At 38.9% G+C, this 18807-nt stretch overlaps 1 protein-coding gene and 1 long non-coding RNA gene across 2 annotated transcripts; both read right to left on the bottom strand.

Annotated features, from left to right (window-relative positions):
* Positions 1-10448: 10448 nt before the first annotated feature.
* Positions 10449-11593, bottom strand: LOC143754040 (uncharacterized). Its single transcript, XM_077246968.1, has 5 exons — positions 11564-11593; positions 11287-11467; positions 10933-11181; positions 10676-10845; positions 10449-10589 (listed from the first exon to the last, which is right to left on the bottom strand). The coding sequence occupies exons 2-4, from the start codon at positions 11438-11440 to the stop codon at positions 10784-10786; spliced, it is 465 nt and encodes a 154-aa protein (XP_077103083.1). The 5' UTR covers positions 11441-11467; positions 11564-11593; the 3' UTR covers positions 10449-10589; positions 10676-10783.
* A 756-nt stretch (positions 11594-12349) lies between these two features.
* LOC143754039 (uncharacterized) lies at positions 12350-13233 on the bottom strand. The gene is made up of 4 exons (XR_013207868.1): positions 13191-13233; positions 12799-13072; positions 12525-12702; positions 12350-12404 (listed from the first exon to the last, which is right to left on the bottom strand). It is a non-coding gene; the product is annotated as an uncharacterized LOC143754039 (long non-coding RNA).
* Positions 13234-18807: the final 5574 nt, after the last annotated feature.

The following is an 18807-nucleotide window of genomic DNA, read 5'->3' as shown; positions in this document are numbered from 1 at the left end:
AATGGACATTTTAAGCTGCCTCCTGAGCCATTTCTAACTCAGTTCAGAATGATATAGTTTAAAAAAACCATATAATATCCGTGGTTAGTCATGGGTCGTGTATGGCATTAAAAAAATGGCATTACATTTCATTTGAAGACACCTGCAGAAACCCTGTAAGTTATAGCTATAGTTATAGTAGGCCCTATACTGTAAGTTGTATCAACTGACCATTCAGAAACGTCCACTTACAGTACAGCCTAACAGTTGCAGCCTCTTCCTGAGTCTCTACATCTGTGTCTGACTCCGGTTCAAACATGTAACGCCCGTTTCACACATACTCCGTGTGCAGTGCGTATGCGGTGCGTTTACGGTACAGGAGCAGCACGCGATATAGTGCTTTCACATATAATGAGTTTGCAGTGCGCTACTGATCCGCAGTGTTTCTGTGTGCCACAAAATCAAAAATGGCAAAGTAATTTTGATTTTAAATCCAAACGGTAACTTTGACATTGTTTAAGACATTGAAACAGTATGAAAAATAATTTTAATCATTGTGATTCTTTGTTTTACATGTAGTTTCCCCCGATCCCCTCCCCAAAATATATCATGCATTTTTTGAGGAAAAAAAAAAACATATATGATTAGGGTGGCCATACGTCCGGATTTTGGCCGGACAGTCCGGATTTTAAGCCCTGTGTCCGGCGTCCGGCACAGCCTCAAGCCGGACACTCATTTGTCCTCCTTTTTGGAGTTGCGCTGAATCGGCCAAAAAAAAAACGCTCTAGAATCTTTATTAAGACGCAGCAGCATAGCGTCTAATGCCGTAAGATCTCTGGTCAAACAAATGATTGGCTGAAAGCGGTGTCAAATAAATATCTGATATATCATTGGTTTAAAAAGGAAAACAAGCCTCCATGTGCTGGCTACTACGCCTACGTCATATCATAACGTTAAAATGCCGAAACGTCAGACCTCATTTAATCCGGAATGGACAAAAGAGCACACATTTATATCAAAAAGCAGTAGAGATGCTTTTTATGGATTTTGCACACTGTAGGTGTTTCTCAATGTCAAGGAAGGATCCTCGGAAGCCGTTATTTCGAGGATGCTACGTCATCGACATCCGTCGAAGGACTGTTCCAATGTCGAGGATCCTCAGAATTTCAACCAAGGACTGAGTCCTTCGTTCGGAAAATATCCCATGCACAGGAAAGGATGCACATGTGTAGCCTTCACGCTCTCAAATACCCCACAATCCTATGCGCCAGCTTTTCTATCTTGTTCAAAAAATAAAAAATGTCGGATGTTAGCGGAGTCGGAGCAATAACGGGGCAAAATGCTTTTAAATGTAAGTATATTTATGTTACCATACATTTGTTATAACTGTAGTACATATAAGTAAAGTTAAACGTTTAAATGCCAGTACAAATTACTACCGTATTGATATTACAAATTATACAAATAAATGACGTTATTGATGGCTAACTGAACCGGACCCGTCATTTAACAATTGTTAACTTGGTTGCCGTCACCGGCATTTCTTTTATAAATAACTAAATAAGTTGTACAAAGTAATTTAACATGGTTAGCAGAAGAGAATTCTTTTAAAAGCATTTAAAATCGTACTGACCCCAAGCTTTTGAACGGTAGTGTACTGTACATCACAACTTTTTGAATTTTTGCAGCGCCAAAAGCGGACCTTTTCACTGACGTAGTGACGCAATGACGTGCACTTGCTAGCCTGTTCCATTTACGTGTTCTCCGAATGCTAAAGAGGAGCCTTGCCTAGCCTCTGAAGGAAATGACTTGGAAGGATCAATCCTGCCAAGGAAGTATCCTTGACATTGAGAAACGGCTTGTGTCGCTGTGAAGTGGACGTTAGTAGTCGCTCGTCCTGATTTTGCCAAGTGGGAGCTGTCCTGAGACCAATATCTTTATGATGACCCTGGGACAACAACTGCCTCAGCCAATCAACGTTTATGATGTCATCACCGTGTGCCCCCCCCCCCACCCCCCCCCCCCCCCCCCGTCGAGTCCGCCAAATTTAAACAAACAAACAAAAAAAACACACCCCTGCCAACAAGTGCACAAGTTACAAGGTAAGACCAACGGCTTTTTACATTCTCCTATTAATTAACAGCAGTCTTTTACTACGACTAAACATATTTGTTTTTTGAATAACGTTAGCATTTTTCCACCATTGAAGTAATATAACGCATGTTGACGTGCTTAACAGTAAAATTGCCAGCCTAAATTGATCAGCATCGCTGACGTTCTGGCTCAAAAAATAAAAACAATAGAAGATGAAAATACTGTTTAGCATGCCCGGATTAACATAGTTTTGTGCCCTAGTGTGACCACAGTTTAAGTGCCCCCCTCCTCACACTTAATGTGTGAACAATTGAAATTCAGTATTTCTATGAAGATAATAGATGTACATGAACGTACAGCTAAAGTAAAGGCTCACCACAAATACTGCAGGGAATTCAATAAATCCGTGACAAGAATAGCGCCCGTAGACGTCTGTGGGATGGAGACGGAGACAAATCACAACCTGCTATGTGCATCTGAGCAATGAGCGATCTATCGACTCGTTAGTCGTTACCTAGCAGCGAATGCAAACAAAATGAAAGTGTCACTGTGGAATGGACCAAGATCGGGGAGGGGTAGGGGGGCACTTACCAAATCGCAATTATATTTCTTTATTTTTAAATGCATAAATATGTATGTATTAAATATCTATCTATCAAATATATAACTATATAGTGAATACATATACATTTATAAAATATGACAAATATTTTAAAGGTATAGTATTTGTTTGAATGATTTGGTGCCCCCCATTGGCTGGTGCCCTGGGCACTCGCCCAGTGTCACATATGGATAATCCGGCCCTGCTGTTTAGATGTTTAACGTATAGTTTTTATAGTGTGCCTAGCTACAAAAAAAAAAAAAAAGACGACTCAGGGAGAAACGTTTGAATTAGCTTATTTCTGATGTTGTCCTCAGACCATCATATGAATATGTTGACCTCAAGTCATCACTGATTTATTCTGTAGCATGATGTTGTCCTCAGACCATCATATTAATATGTTGACCTCAAGTCATCACTGATTTATTCTTACATGATGTTGTCCTCAGACCATCATATGAATATGTTAACCTCAAGTCATCACTGATTTATTCTGTTACATGATGTTGTCCTCAGACCATCATATTAATATGTTGACCTCAAGTCATCACTGATTTATTCTGTTACATGATGTTGTCCTCAGACCATCATATGAATATGTTGACCTCAAGTCATCACTGATTTATTCTGTCACATGATGTTGTCCTCATGAATTTGTTGACCTCAAGTCATCACTAATTTATTCTGTTACATGATGTTGTCCTCAGACCATCATATGAATATGTTAACCTCAAGTCATAACTGATTTATTCTGTTACATGATGTTGTCCTCAGACCATCATATTAATATGTTGACCTCAAGTCATCACTGATTTATTCTGTTACATGATGTTGTCCTCAGACCATCATATGAATATGTTAACCTCAAGTCATCACTGATTTATTCTGTTACATGATGTTGTCCTCAGACCATCATATGAATATGTTAACCTCAAGTCATCACTGATTTATTCTGTTACATGATGTTGTCCTCAGACCATCATATTAATATGTTGACCTCAAGTCATAACTGATTTATTCTGTAACATGATGTTGTCCTCAGACCATCATATGAATATGTTGACCTCAAGTCATCATCACTGATTTATTCTGTTACATGATGTTGTCCTCAGACCATCATATGAATATGTTGACTTCAAGTCATCACTGATTTATTCTGTTACATGATGTTGTCCTCAGACCATCATATGAATATGTTGACCTCAAGTCATCACTGATTTATTCTGTTACATGATGTTGTCCTCAGACCATCATATGAATGTTAACTTGTACGTAACATCTTGGTTTTTCTCCAATGTTTAAACAAATAGCTTACAGTACTTTCGTGAGATTATCATGGATTTTTAGGTCTTTACATTATTTATGTTTTTAGCCTAATTTTTTGTGTCTTTTCTTTTTAGGTTGAACATCAAATATGGAGGAATTTATAAATACATCTGTATACAAATAGGAGAGATTTAAAGTAAACAAAAAAGAGACAGATATAACAGTCCATGTTTTAGAAAAGGATTTGGATGCTTTTGAATTTATTCAAGAAAGGCTCTCTACCATAAATGCGTCCAAAGATGCCAACTTCAGGAGTGTGAATTCTGCAAGTCTGCAAAATCAGAAAAATGGATATTTCTTGTTTACTTGTAAACGCTCTGGAACATGCACACCCTGAAGTCGAAGGGCCAAAGGATGTAAGGCCTATGTTTCCTTTAAAAAGAGGACAGACTGGCTCAACAAACTTGTTATAGTTGAAAGGATTTACAGGATTCATTAAGGACATGACCCAACAAGTTCTTCTGAGGGTCACTCAGAAAAAATTAGTCAAGAGCTGGTCAAGCATATTCAAGATTTAATATCTCTTGGTGTTAAGCCAGGTACAATTCTCTTAAAATCACACGAATGGTCAAAGGAACAAGGGCATACTGATCTCAACAACCGAGCATATTTTGTTACCCCAAAAGACATTGAAAATATTCTCTATAAATAGAGAGGAGTACTTGTGCTAGTCATGTGAGCATGACTGTGCTAGAGTGGGTCTGTATACTGTAAATAGTGCGAGTTGTGAGGCAGTTGGTTAGAAATCGATCAGCTGTAAAAGGACTTAATGAGGCAACAGTGTTAATAATAATGCATTACATTTATATAGCGCTTTTCTCTGCACTCAAAGTGCTTTAAATGGAAGGGGGGAATCTCCTAAACCTTCACCAATGTGCACCACAACCTGGATGATGCGACGGCAGCCATATTGCGCCAGAACGCCCACCACACACCAACCAGCATATTGGTGGTGAGGAGACAGAGTGATGAAGCCAATTACTGTATATATATATATGGAGATGATTAGGAGACCATGAGAAATCGATCAGCTGTAAAAGGACTTAATGAGGCAACAGTGGGTAGGTACTGCCATTTTACATAATTTGGCCCTTGTAGTAGATTTTAGCCCATTAGATGACTGATATCACTATGGTAAACAAAACTAGAATGTACATTTACAGAAGAAAATGTGAAGTGGTGCTTGCAGTGGCAAAACTCGCCACTCGGTTGCTAGGGTGTGGTACGATTGCATACGAGCCAACAAACATGTCTGTACTATGTTCTGGTGCTGAGATATGGCTTATTCATGTTGTTCAGGTGGTTGCTAGGTGGTTGCTAGGGTGTTCTGAGTGGTTGCTATGCGGTTGCTAGGGTGTTTTGGGTGGTTGCTAGGGTATTCTGGGTAGTTGCTAGGGTATTCTGGGTGGTTGCTAGGGCGTTGCTAGGGTGTTCTGGGTGGTTGCTAGGTGGTTGCTAGGGTGTTTTGAGTGGTTGTTATGGTGTTGCTAAGCGGTTGCTAGAGTATTCTGGGTGGTTGCTAGGGTGTTCTGGGTGGTTACTATGAGGTTGCTAGGTGGTTGCTAGGGTGATCTGGGTGGTTGCTAGGCGGTTGCTAGGGTGTTCTGGGTGGTTGCTAGGATATTCTGGGTGGTTGCTATGGTGTTGCTAGGCAGTTGCTTGGGTATTTTGGGTGGTTGCTATTGTGTTCTGGGCAGTTGCTAAGGTATTATAGGTGGTTGCTATGATGTTACTAGGTGGTTGGTAGTTGTCACAGATGGTTACTATTGGAGTTCTTAGCATTTTCTTGGCATGATTTAGCATTTACCTAATTGCTATTAGCATGTAGCTATTCACAGCTAGCATGTGTAGCATGTTGGAAGTCCTGTTTGCTAGCATGAGTCAAAAGAACCAACCCCCATCTCTATACAATGTTCTGATGCAGAGATATAGGTCTTGCAAAATGGTTGCTAGGGTGCTCTGTTTGGTTGCTAGGGAGTGGCTTGGCAGCTGCCAGTCATGAAACTGAAAAGGCTGATTGTCAGTGTGAATGATATAAACCAACTCCCATGCCTCTGTGACATTCAGAATGGAAGATATCCCTCTATGGATTTTGGTTGCTAAGGTGCTTGACAATGGTTGCTAGGTTGGCTACGTAGTGTTGAGGTGATTCATTATTGGTTGTTTACTGCCCCGAGTCAAACGAGTCCACCCTTGTGTTTCTATGACACTTCTATCCGGAGATATCCTTTTGATCTCTTTCAATAGAAGTCTATGGAAGTTGTTGCTAAGGTGTTCTAAATGGTTGCTAGGGCGTGGCTTAATAGCTTCACAATGATCCTGAGAGACTGATTGGCCATCTGAGTAAAATGAGCCCGTCCCCTTGTCTCTATGACACTGTGATCCAGAGCTATGTTCAATACAAAATCCCTATGCAATGTGTAGAACGGCCCATTTCATGGGCCGTCCTACACCATAGTAAGTCAATGGGGCAACTTTGAGCAGCTCCTGACCCCCAGGGGTGCAACTTTTACCCCATTGTGAGGTATGTTCTTACAGAGCCTGTCAGCCTCTTCAAATGTGGCAAATCACACGTTTCTGTGAAATCTGATTTCTGAGCTATGACTCGTCAAAGTTTGTTGCAATGTTAGGTCTATGGGATTTTTTTGGGCTCTTTTTTGCCCCTGGGGTAATTACCGTACCCCCGATCTCTTAGAAAAGATGTAGCACACCTCTCCTCAATAAGCCTCACAATTATAATACTTTTTTTGTTGTGTAAAGTTCTTTTGAAATTGTTTTTATCCATACAAGTTTAAATACTTATACTTCATTTTTAACATGAATATAAACTTACAAGCTGCCATGTTGTGTAAAAGAAATCGTTGCCATGCATTACAATAATTTTTTTTTTAAGTTGATTGTTACGTGACTCCATATTAAAATATTAATGCCTCACATCAATGTATAGGTTTTCCGACGAATGATGCAGCTTGCAGACCCTCCTACATGTATGGTTCATCACCTGGGGCCTCATTTATAAACGTTGCGCACGCACAAAAGAAGGCGTACGCCGCTCTCTACGCAATAATTGGTATTTATAAAAAGCAAACTTGACGGGAAAATGTGCGGTCCTTCACGCAAGCTCTGACCCAGGCGTACGCACAAAAACGGGTGAAATGAGAAATGGCGACACCGTCGGCAGATGGAAGAAACACGTGAAAGTTTGTGAAACTGTAGACCGTTGTGTAAAATAAATGTCAATACTGCCTCTCATAAATAACACGAAGACTTCACAAAGCAAGTCTTACAATCAACAGCCTACACAAACACCCGTTTGATCGATCTGAAACAGAAATGCAAATTAATATTTCCACAAAAAAAAATCAAATATGTTCTGCAATAATATTGGCATGTTATACAATTCATCCTCATAAATAAGATGGTAAACAGAATGAAATAATGTACAAAACTGATATTCTCGCCAATGTGTCCGTCTGGCGGATCAGATATAGATGCAATTAGATAGTCAGTCAGATAGATATATAATTAGGGAGATATATAGCCTAGATAGATTTATAGACAGATAGATAAATAGTTGTATTATTTGTCCTCTGGGGAAAGTTGTTTTCATACTAAAAATGTCTTCATCAGCTACGGAATCATGGTATTCATGCATATGCCTTTAGTTTGTTTTATCTTTGATAAAATAACGTATGATGTAGCCTATGTCTCAACCATTCAGAAAGCTGCAAGAAATTACATTTGCGCTGAACTAATTCCCATTTCCAAGTAGATTATAACCAACATCTGTAGCTTGTCAGATGCAATTAAATGGATGGAAATAAAATGCCCCATCACAATGCGTAATGACGCACAATGGCTTATCTTGCGCTCTTAGAAGATGTGGCAAATGGAAGAATTTGGAGTGAACGCATCTTCAGACAGCAAGAAGATTTGCTGGCAAATGAGGACGAGTGGCTCATGAGCCGGTTCCGACTTCCTCGAGCTGTCCTGTTGGATCTCTGCGGTCTTTTGGCCCCCGCGTTACAGAGGAGAACTCGGAGGAACCATGCCGTGCCAGTCCCACTTCAAGTCCTAACAACACTAGGATTCCTGGCGACTGCCACTTTTCAGAGGGAATTGGCTGACAGGTCAGACATATCTCAGCCGACCCTTAGCCGGATAATGCCAGACGTTTTAAAAGGCATAATAGCTTTGTCCCATGAGTGCATAAAGTTTCCATACACGGCGGGTGAACAGGCAAACAAGAAAGCTCAATTTGCAGCTATGTACGGTTTCCCAAACGTTATCGGTGCTATTGACTGCACTCATGTTGCCATAAGGGCACCGAATGTGAATGAAAATGCTTTCATTAATCGAAAGCATTTCCATTCGATCAATGTCCAAATTATTTGTGATGCAGACATGTTGCTCACTAACGTAGTAGCTCGGTGGCCTGGGTCAACCCATGACTCATTCATTTTAAGACACAGCAGTGTTGGGCGCAGACTCGAGGCTGGTGCTGTGCGTGATGGCTGGCTTCTAGGTAGGCTACGTTTGATTACTAGACATTTTACTGTACTTCAAAGTCTTAACCCTTTCACTATCCTTGCAGGGTACAGTGGATATCCCCTCAAACAGTGGCTGCTTACACCTTTCCTCAATCCACATAATGCAGAGGAAAGGCACTACAACATGTGCCACATTTATTCAAGAATTCCCTCATTGTGCTGTTTATTTCAGTTAGGACAGTCTTGATTTCACCCAACTCCTTTGCCACCTCTCTGACTGAGTTAATGACTTCCCTCTGCATTTCAAGGACTGCATCGGTGAGGACACGCCCGCTGCTGGAGGGTTGAGAGCCGCGTGCCGTGGAGACGCTGGGCACAGACGGCTGCTCAGCTGCAGCCTCTGAACCACTGGCACTGGCCCAGCTAGAACACCCAGCGACTGAAATAAAGATTGTTCTATATGAATAAATTGTAATCGTGTAGCCTACATACATGTGACTTGACTGCATTCATTTGACTTATTTCACTTACCTGTGTCATCCGGTGCATCTGGCGCGTCAGTGTCCCCCTCCGCCTCAGTCACCACTCCACTTAATAGGGATTCCCCAATAATTGCCGACAGTCTCTCATCAAGAGGGGTCAGCTCCGGTGTCCCCTTTCCCCCACCCGTGGCAGACACACTCTGGCGATGGAGCGCTAGACGCTTTTTTGCCTCGACTTTGATGTCTGACCATTTCTTTTTTATTTCGGCCACAGTCCGAGGTTGTGAGGCTACAGCATTTACAGCGTCTGCAACCTTTTGCCACTCAAGTGCCTTTTTGGCATTAGTAATGCCCACACTGTGCCCTCCAAACAACATTTTTCTCCTCTTTTCCACCTCGCCAACGATAACTTCTACTTCACATTGAGTGAAGTTACGTTTTTTGATTTCCTCTCTATGTTTGCCATAATTTCACAATCTATGAATATTAACTTGTGGGCGTTTCACGGACTATTTATGGGCAACTATGGGCGTGACATGAAGCCGCAAAAGCTGCGCTACATTTAGAATTGATTGGGATTTATTAAGGAAAAAATGCGTAGGATGTGCGTGTGCACGGTTTTATAAATCCGAATATTTCTGTGCGTACGCACGTCCTATGTTTCATCCGTACGCCACTTCTGACGCAAAACCTACGCGAAGTTTTATAAATGAGGCCCCTGGGCTTTGAAGCAAACTGCTTAAACCCATATGTGTTACAAAACATAAATAATATTTACAGAGCTGACTACGGACGAGTGAGGCAAAGAACTGAAGAAGAGTATGTTTTTATTAAATATAATAAAATTGAACAATGCAAAATAACTTTAATTATATAAGAAATAAAATAAGATATAATGTTTAAAACAATGTATTTTTTACAAACATACATACACATGATGTTAATGAACCATTTGTTTACTTAGTCTGTTTGGTTCAATGCCATAGGCTTTTCCGTTATGTGTCATATCGCAGCTTTGTCAGCTGGTGCTGGGGCTACTTAGGACGACATGTGAGGGTCGTCATCCCGTCTTGTGTTGTTCGCCGGATCCGCCAGCACTTTCCTGATCCAGCTGGACAGTACGTTGGATTCCGGCCTCCCCTTGATTAAACCGAGACACATGTTGGGCAATGACATCTTCCTTGGAGGGTTTTTCAAAGTCTGATGACAGGGAAGGTGGAATGGTGATCTAATGTAGTTCTTCTACATATGGTGTTGGGTCAACAATGACTTTGTGTAGTAGAAGACTCATCAGGTCATCGACATAGTCTGTAATACAAATGTAAAACTGCTTGTGAAAGTTATGACTAAACCTTTTTGTTGAGCATGTTACATTAGTGTTGTTACATTTTGTTACAAATATGTTGTATTAAATAATTTCGTAATTTTGTTAATTATTAATATTTTAAAATAAAAATTAATAACTTGCTAAATGTTGGGTCTGTTTTCACAGGCTTGGCTGTGCATTCCCCTTTTTTTGACATTGGAAAAGCAAATTTGAAAACAGCATGTTCTTGTGTTGTTGTTGCCTGTGGACGTTGGGCATTCTCATTGTAGTGCATGGCTGCGAGATACAACCTGCAATCATTGAAGAATAAGTAAAATCATTAGTGGACCATAATAAATATAACTTCACGTTATTTGGATGCAATAAACAAAATTACCTGCATAACATTCCTATATAAAAGAAAACGACATTTTTGGGTGCAAAACGTATAACCAGGCTGTGGAATGCTTCTAGTGTCGACGTTTGAAAGTGGTGACTGAGTTTCTCAAAGTCCTTGAGAACTCTTGTTGCACGTTATTTTCTCCAGTTTGCCAAGTGTCACTGACCCTGTAAACAACACACACATCAAACCGAATTTTTTGTTTTCATTTTAACAGTAAACTGTTCGTGAATGTACCCTCTATGTAGACATACCTTTTTCAAACCATTTTTTGTTATCCCTTGAAGTCTTGTCTTCGTGTTCGCATTTAGGGAACAGGGGGTTGACGTGAACATGGATTTTCTGCATGTGATTAAGAAGTGATGTCCACTTTGCCACCTTTTCTGGTCCCGAAACAGAGGAAGTCACACTCCAGTAGAGATGATTTCGGATGCTTTTCAACCATTTCATCAGCACCTCACAGTCCTTATTTTTGGAAAGCTTCAGAAGTTTCTTAGACAAAGCTATGAAAAATTAAACAGAAGGGAAATATTGATTGATGGATAGTAACAAAACTGTAAACACCAGTTATCAACTTAATATTTAAAGACAAATAGATTGATGTTTACCTTTCTCAAAGTGCCACACATCATAGTACAGAGTGATGTTGCGTTCCCTCAGGTACTTTTTAATCTGTGGATGGCGATCAGTGACTATATAGTCAACCACCAAACCACGGGATTCCAGCTTATCCAGACATCGCTTTAAACCCTCCTTTTCCATGTGGTAACTACCACCTACCTCGTTGCTCTGTCAATAGGCACATAGAAAGCACATATAATAATACATAAATGTTAACATATTTTAAAAAGTAATATGTTTAAAACATGTTATTCAATCATTGACCTGAATTAGTTGAAGATGCACAATTGAGTTGTTTTCCTTTATTTTTTTTTATTTTTTTTTGCCCGCCTCTTCGGAGGACAACTTTATTTTTAATAAAGCAAAAAAAAAAAAAAAAAAAAAAAAAAAAAAAATAATATATATATATATATATATATATATATATACGCAAAATTTTACAATACAGACAATACATTTATATATAGTGCGTAACTATTCACCCCATTTAGTGAAACCTAGAATACATAAGTGAAGGGGGGATTATAGCGGCATGTACAGAGTGTGACAAGTAACATAGGGCACGACAAGGTGTCAGACAAACAATAACAGAAAAAATACACAACTTGAGCAAAATTATTATTATTATTATTTTTTTATTTATTTTTTTTGATCTGAGATTTACATTAGTTGATCACGATTAGGTGTTTGAGGGAGAATGGGTTTTGAAAATATTTTATGCATGAGTGTGGATAGTGTATGTCTGTGTATGTATGAAGTGATAGCTGCAGTAACAGAAGGGGGAAAGAATATGTCTGGTAATGTACACGGCTTATAGTTATATTTGTGCAATATTAAGAAATGTCAAGATGTCCAAAATGTAAAGAATGGGGACCAGATATCTTCAAAGGCTGATATTTGCTTACTTCTGTGTGCATTGTGTTTCTCCATTGAGATATATTCTGAGATTAAATTTGTCCAGTGATTGATGTGGGAAAAAGATTTCTTTGATTTCCAATTTTGGAGGATTACTTTCTTAGCGATAGCTAGAGAGATGAGCAACGGATTCCTATTTTGTTGTTTTCCATATCCATCAAAGTGTAACTTCCAAATTTTGCAGAGTGCCCTATGTAAAAAAAATGTAGTAATCATAGGCATAACATTGTTGAGAACTTCATCATTATAAATATATTTGTTAGACTAATAAATAAGCAGTATATATACACAATTTGTTCTCTACATCTACCTGGTGAGTCAGCACGCATATCTCCTGCTAATGCCAGTTTTCCCATCTCTTTAAGCTGCTGAAAAACATGTTGCTGATCTCTGTTCCAATTGTGGATGATGGTAGGCTCTAAGAAATGTCTTGCATGTCTCCGGAAAGTACCATATTGCACAGTTTGGAGCTGCATGGCCTTGAAAATCTATGAAAATAACATTGATAAAAAAACTTTTATAAAACGTACATACTAATAGCACTAAATGTAGTATTAAATCAAGTACAATAAATAATGGAATACCTTTAGTAGTTTTGAAAAGGACCCTCCCAGAAAATATACAGCAGCACACAATTGCAGGTTCCCCAATGGGGTACTCCCTACAATGGGCTGTCTCTGCCACCGTCTGTAATGCTGACATTTTCCGCAAAGCTGGGTGAATGTAACAAAAGTACCGATTTGTCTTTGGTGGACATCACATTTCGCCTTACAAACTGGACATGACTCGAAAATCTCTCTAAGGCAGCTTTCAAAAACAATGTACTTCTTCTCATTGTAGTTGGACACAGGATCTATTCTAAAACAATAGAAAGGACATTTACATGAAAATTGATTTCAGGTCACATGTTATTACTAGGAAACAAAATTCATCATTTAACAAGGTCAAAATGTATCAATTATTAATTACAACTTACGACAATTCTGATTCCTGAGTGACCGACTCTGGATAAAATGTTGAGTCATGTGGTTTCAGATTCATGTACATGTATTTCAGATTCTGTTTGTTCCTCTTCGTCTCCCTCCTCTAACTCTAGGCGAAGTCTCTTGCCTGGCCTACAAATTGAGCCACGTACTGGTGTTGAAGACAGCTGGATATCCGGCAACATTGGTATCGTTTCAGTGCCAACATCCTGTCTGGAAACTGTTGCCTGAATGCCTACAAGACAAAAAAATAGTTTAATAATTAAATAATAACTTAACTTTAATAATTATATTTTAGTATTCAAAACAGTCTTTCATGCAATTACATATGATTTCTCTATATAAAAACATAATAAAAACAAATATGTGCCACTACTGATATTTCATGTCTAGACTACATACCTTTGCTTCTTACATGGACATCCCTCAGTGTACCAACAGAAAGTTGTGTGCCCACTGATCGGATCTTTGGTGATATCTGTATGGCCACTGTTTCGGTGTATACGGAGTCTGTCTGACATCCAGCTTCATGAACTGAAGATGTTGCAGGGAGTTCTTGGGAACTCTGTCCCTGCTGAGATGAACTCTGTAATAATTATTTCAAATGTGTATTTAATTATGAAGTAATATCAATGTATACATTTTACATGTTCAACAGTAATGACATATTTCATTGACATTTATCTTAATACAACAGAAACAAAGCAAAAGACAAAAAACAGCCATGCATTCTCTACAATAAATTTACCAACATTGTCCTTGCATAGATTAGTACATCAAAGACTGTGGATATACAGTGTTTGTTACTGTTTAGCACAGTTCCAATTCCGTATATATGACTAGTGTAGCATAATAGCTTCGCAATAAATAGTAAACAAACATGGCTTTACTACAGTAAGTAACGTTACATAAACATAGAACAATGATTTGCGTTGCTTCAGCTAAACGAGCATGTGGTTAAACAGTAAACATTAGATATAATCAACAAATAATTTAAACTGATCATTACACCAACAATCGATGGTGTCTGATTTAATTACTACACTAATTTAAAAGGTTTGTTGGATTAGTTTCAATTCCCAGCTAGTTAACAAAGCTAAACAGCATTGCACTTTGTGTAATGAGTTACAGAAACGTTTAAACGCACCAACTTAAATGATAAAATACACTTACCAAAGAGTGAACTGCTCCATCTTTCAAGAACAGTCTTTGTGCGAATCCTGCATTAAACTGATTTAGATTGAGGAAGCTGTCCTAGGCAAAATGTGCTCCACATAATTTTAAATGAGGATTAAATTTTTCTGGAACCGAATTAAAAATACATTTTAACCACTGATCTCTAAGCACAGCGTTCCTGGGAAGGCCAAACAGAGGTGAATTTACTCCGGCGTGAAAATAACAGCGTCTCGACGACATGGTGACAAACACAATCTCTAAAAAAGATACTCTTCCTATTCTCCGTGGGAGCTCAACAAGACCGCACCCCCCTTTTTGTGTATTCCAGTGGGCGGAGATTAGTCAAAAAACTGTTCTAATGACGTCATTAAAAACGGAAGTAGAGGGATGTAGTCCAAACTGGTCGTTCGCTGTAGGCTTTGAAAGGGGACTTCTGTTAAATAAAATATCTCGCTAGGCATTGAACTGTGAGCTTTATAATTTTAGAGGTATTATTTATGCACTAACAGCAACATTACACACTAACTAAAGTTTGAAAAATGGAATCGCGAAGAACGGGACCTTTAAGCCAAATTGATCTCTAATGCACCATTCTGATTTTACGAATGGGAATAAGAATATTATATGAAATATGAATATGTATTGGGTTTAAAACCATACAGATTTTTGAAGGCTGATAAAACATGGCTTGGTGGGCATGATGACCCTAGAGGTGCCAGATTATTTGTTTATTTATGTATTTCTCTTAATTTTATGTATTTCTCTTAATATTAAGTCCAGAAATGTTATGTTTTTTTTGGTAGGCTACTGTGCACTTTGCAAGACAGGTTCATCTCAGTAGTCAGTTTTTGAAACCGATATCACAATGTCTTGAATAAATACAAATACTGTGAAGAAACACTTTTTTGCCGCAAAGTGTCCTCCCTTTTGGAGTTGCGCTGAATTGTTTAAAAAAAAATTACCTATAAAATTCCCGCATATTGATAGCGGCTCTCTGATGCCCGTAAATTAGTTCAAATCTCCTGGAATCAAGAGCCGCGCATGCGAGATAGAACATAGGCTACAGTATGTGCTCCAAACCGTGTAGAGCGAGAGAACTTGTGTGCAAACAAGCCCCCCCCTAAACAAGCCCCCTCAACATGGGTTAACATGGGTAATTAAAAAAATACACACCGCATAAGCACTGCAAACGGAGTATGTGTGAAACGGGCGTAAGGCTGCTCTCCGCGCTACTCTTGCCTGAGAGAAATTCGGCTGTTATGTTGTCCCAGTATCATGCTCGTGTGTCGTCTGAACAGAGGCGGGAAGCAGCAGCTCATTTGAATTTAAGGGACACACACAAAAAATGGAGCGTTTTCCCTCACACTCAAAAATGGGCAACTTTGACAAGCTATAATAAAAAATCTGGGTGGTATTTTGAGCTTAAACTTCAAAGACACATTCTGAGGACATCAGAGATTTATATTACATCATGTGAAAATGGGCATAATAGGTCACCTTTAATCAAAATCCACTTAAGGCAAGCAGAGTTAAACCCATGTGCAGTAGGCCTACTTATTAAATCCCAATGTGAATAGATGCAAAGTAAACAAAGAATTTACTTGTCTTGATAGTGATGGCGATTTCAAAACACTGCTTCATGAAGCTTCGAAACCTTTACAAATCTTTTGTTCCGAATCAATGGTTCAGAGCGTGTATAAAACTGCCAGTCACGTGATTTCCGCAAATGAGTCTTCATTAGCCTACATCATAACTGTTTTGAAACATTTCAAAACACTTTGAAATGTCAATGGTTCACCATCGAGGCGATGATCTCTGTCAACCCATGAATCATGAGGAGTCACTAAAAACCACTGAACAAGACTGTCTGTGGGTTTTACCTGATCTCTGATCAATTTTATATTTGTAGAGGTTTTAGATGTCCTAGTACATTAGTATAATTAAAATGAATAACGGTCGTTAATAGTCTCGCCTGTTTAGCTGAGCCATCAGAACAAACAAAACAAATTCTGACAATTGGTAAAAGAACATAGACACTTGATTGATTGATTGATTTTTATTTCTGGATCAAGACGATAAAAAGACAGTAATCCAAAGGATAACATGCTAAAGTAAAATAATTATTTCCAGCAAGGTCCTTGGTGTTACACACAGGAAACAATAGACAAGAAACAAGCAAACAAACCAGACTAAAAAGACATACAGTATGAGGAGAGGGGTAAAAAAACATCACATAAAAACAAAATGAAAACGCTGCAAAAACTCTCCAATTTATCAATAAATATTCACCTTGTTCCATAAAAGTTTCTTGACCTGTGTTTTAAAAATCCCTCGTGATGATAGGAGTTTTATAGCAGTAGGCAAACTATTCCATGCTATGGTACCAGTATAAAAGAAATATTTTTTTTATGGCATTAGTAGCTCTAGGAACTAAGCAAGAGCGGATGCTGGCCTTAGTGTTATGATTATGCTGCGTATGGACCATGGTTAAGTTAGAGTATAAATATTTCGGGGCATGACCATTAACACTGTTAAACATATGGTTCAGCTTAAGTTGTTCTACTCTTAGATGTACAGGTAGTAGACCAACTCTTGTAAACTCCGCCCTACCTATATGAGTACGGGGGGTGCTTTTAATAAGTACCGAATAACATTGTTTTGCAGCACTTGGAATTTGTTTTTAAGTTTCACAGACAACCCAGAAAACCATGCAGAGCAAGCAAAATCTACATGACATTGAATTAAAGTTAGTACCAATAATTTCTTTACAAAGAAATCAAAAAGCTTTGTTTTGCGATATAAAAAACTTCTTATTGGTAGAATCGTATTAGATAATTGCATTTGAAGGATTTTACTTGCAAAACAATTGCAAAAGGTGTTTTTATGGATGTTTGGCCCTGGTTACATTTACACTTTTCTAACCACTAGGGGTCACCGCAGAGACGGCGGTCGGATTGTTACGAAGCCTTGACATAATAAGGCACATTAACTTCAAACTGTTTCGGTGGTCCATGAAGCCTCGATCTGCCCAATCCCACTTGGAACGTGAAACATGAAACGTGGAAAAATGGAACTCACCAACAGATGTTACAGTGAACAATACTAGACAAGACACAATGGAAACATGAGGTCTATTTATATACAGATACTAATGACTAACAAGACACATCTGAGAACAATGAAACAATGACAAAACAAAACCGGTAAACACATGACCTGAAGAACCAATCAGAACATGACACATGCACAGCACATGGCAGGCTAACATGAACAAGGGAAGCACATGATAAACAGGAAGCAGGAAACACGACTATAAGAATTTCTAAATAAAAGACAAACCAACATGACCATGGGTGCTTCTCAATATCCCTCCTCGTCTCCTCGCTCCTCTGTCCTCCATCCAATGACCCGGAAACCAATAAAGCACAGCCATCTTGAAGGACATCTCAATTCTCTAATTGCACCGCGAGGAATCGAGGATCGAGGAGTGAGGAGGCTTTCAGAGGAGTCATGAGCGAGGATACACAGGTGTATCCTATGCGGAAGTGTTTTATTGACTAAACGTGACACACGTATAAATTCTCCTCCCCCTTCACATCGATCACAATCATTTTAAATTATACTTTACCTTTGCAATTTATATAAACCACACATCTCACATATTTCAACAGGTTATCTTGCTTTATTATTATTTATTATGAATTTCTTAAATAAACAAACTTCAACAACATAAGGGCAGATCATTTGAGCGCTGCTGATGACGCTGTGGAGTGACGCTCGAGTGATCAAGTATTCCAATGAATTAAAAAAAAGCTTTCACTCGATTCCTCCGTCCTCATTTTCTTTCCTTGCGTCATTTCTTCGCAACCTACAGGGGGCTGAGCTGATACGCGAGGAAAGGAAGTGAGGAAAGGAAACGAGGATGCACAAATAAGAATTGAGAAGCACCCATTATGTTGAAACACTATCTACATAAGAGCCAGCGGAAAAATCCCGAAGGACTGGCCGAGATAAAGTTATTCTCAGAGAGTACATGAACACTGAACGGCCACTGACGGTCTGGAGTTCAATCTCTGAAAACGTCTAAACACATTGTCAAATATGCTCTATGTTTACGTACAAGTTACATATTTGAAGTCTAAATAACTACATTCTTGCCTAAAAAAACTCTTAAAACTACATTCCCTGACACAACAACAGTAGTATTTGAAAAAAATATGGTGGTCAGTCATCCACCATGACATACTAGGTTCCAAGGTATGATACAAAGGTTCCAGTGCTGATATTGGAGAAATATCACATGGCCAGAAAAGGCTCTCAGCAAATTACATACACTCTAAACAAAAATGGTGCTAAATAGCACTAAGATTGGTTCATTGGCTTGTAATCATAGGGGAACCACTTTAAGTGCCATATAGCACCTATATTTAAAGG

This window comes from Siphateles boraxobius, unplaced genomic scaffold, assembly GCF_051911475.1.
Source record: "Siphateles boraxobius isolate OS27281-9 unplaced genomic scaffold, OSU_SipBor_1 29, whole genome shotgun sequence".
Lineage (NCBI taxonomy): Eukaryota > Metazoa > Chordata > Actinopteri > Cypriniformes > Leuciscidae > Siphateles > Siphateles boraxobius.
Note: the sequence above shows the minus strand (reverse complement) of the source record. Positions and strands in the feature narration are given on the sequence as shown.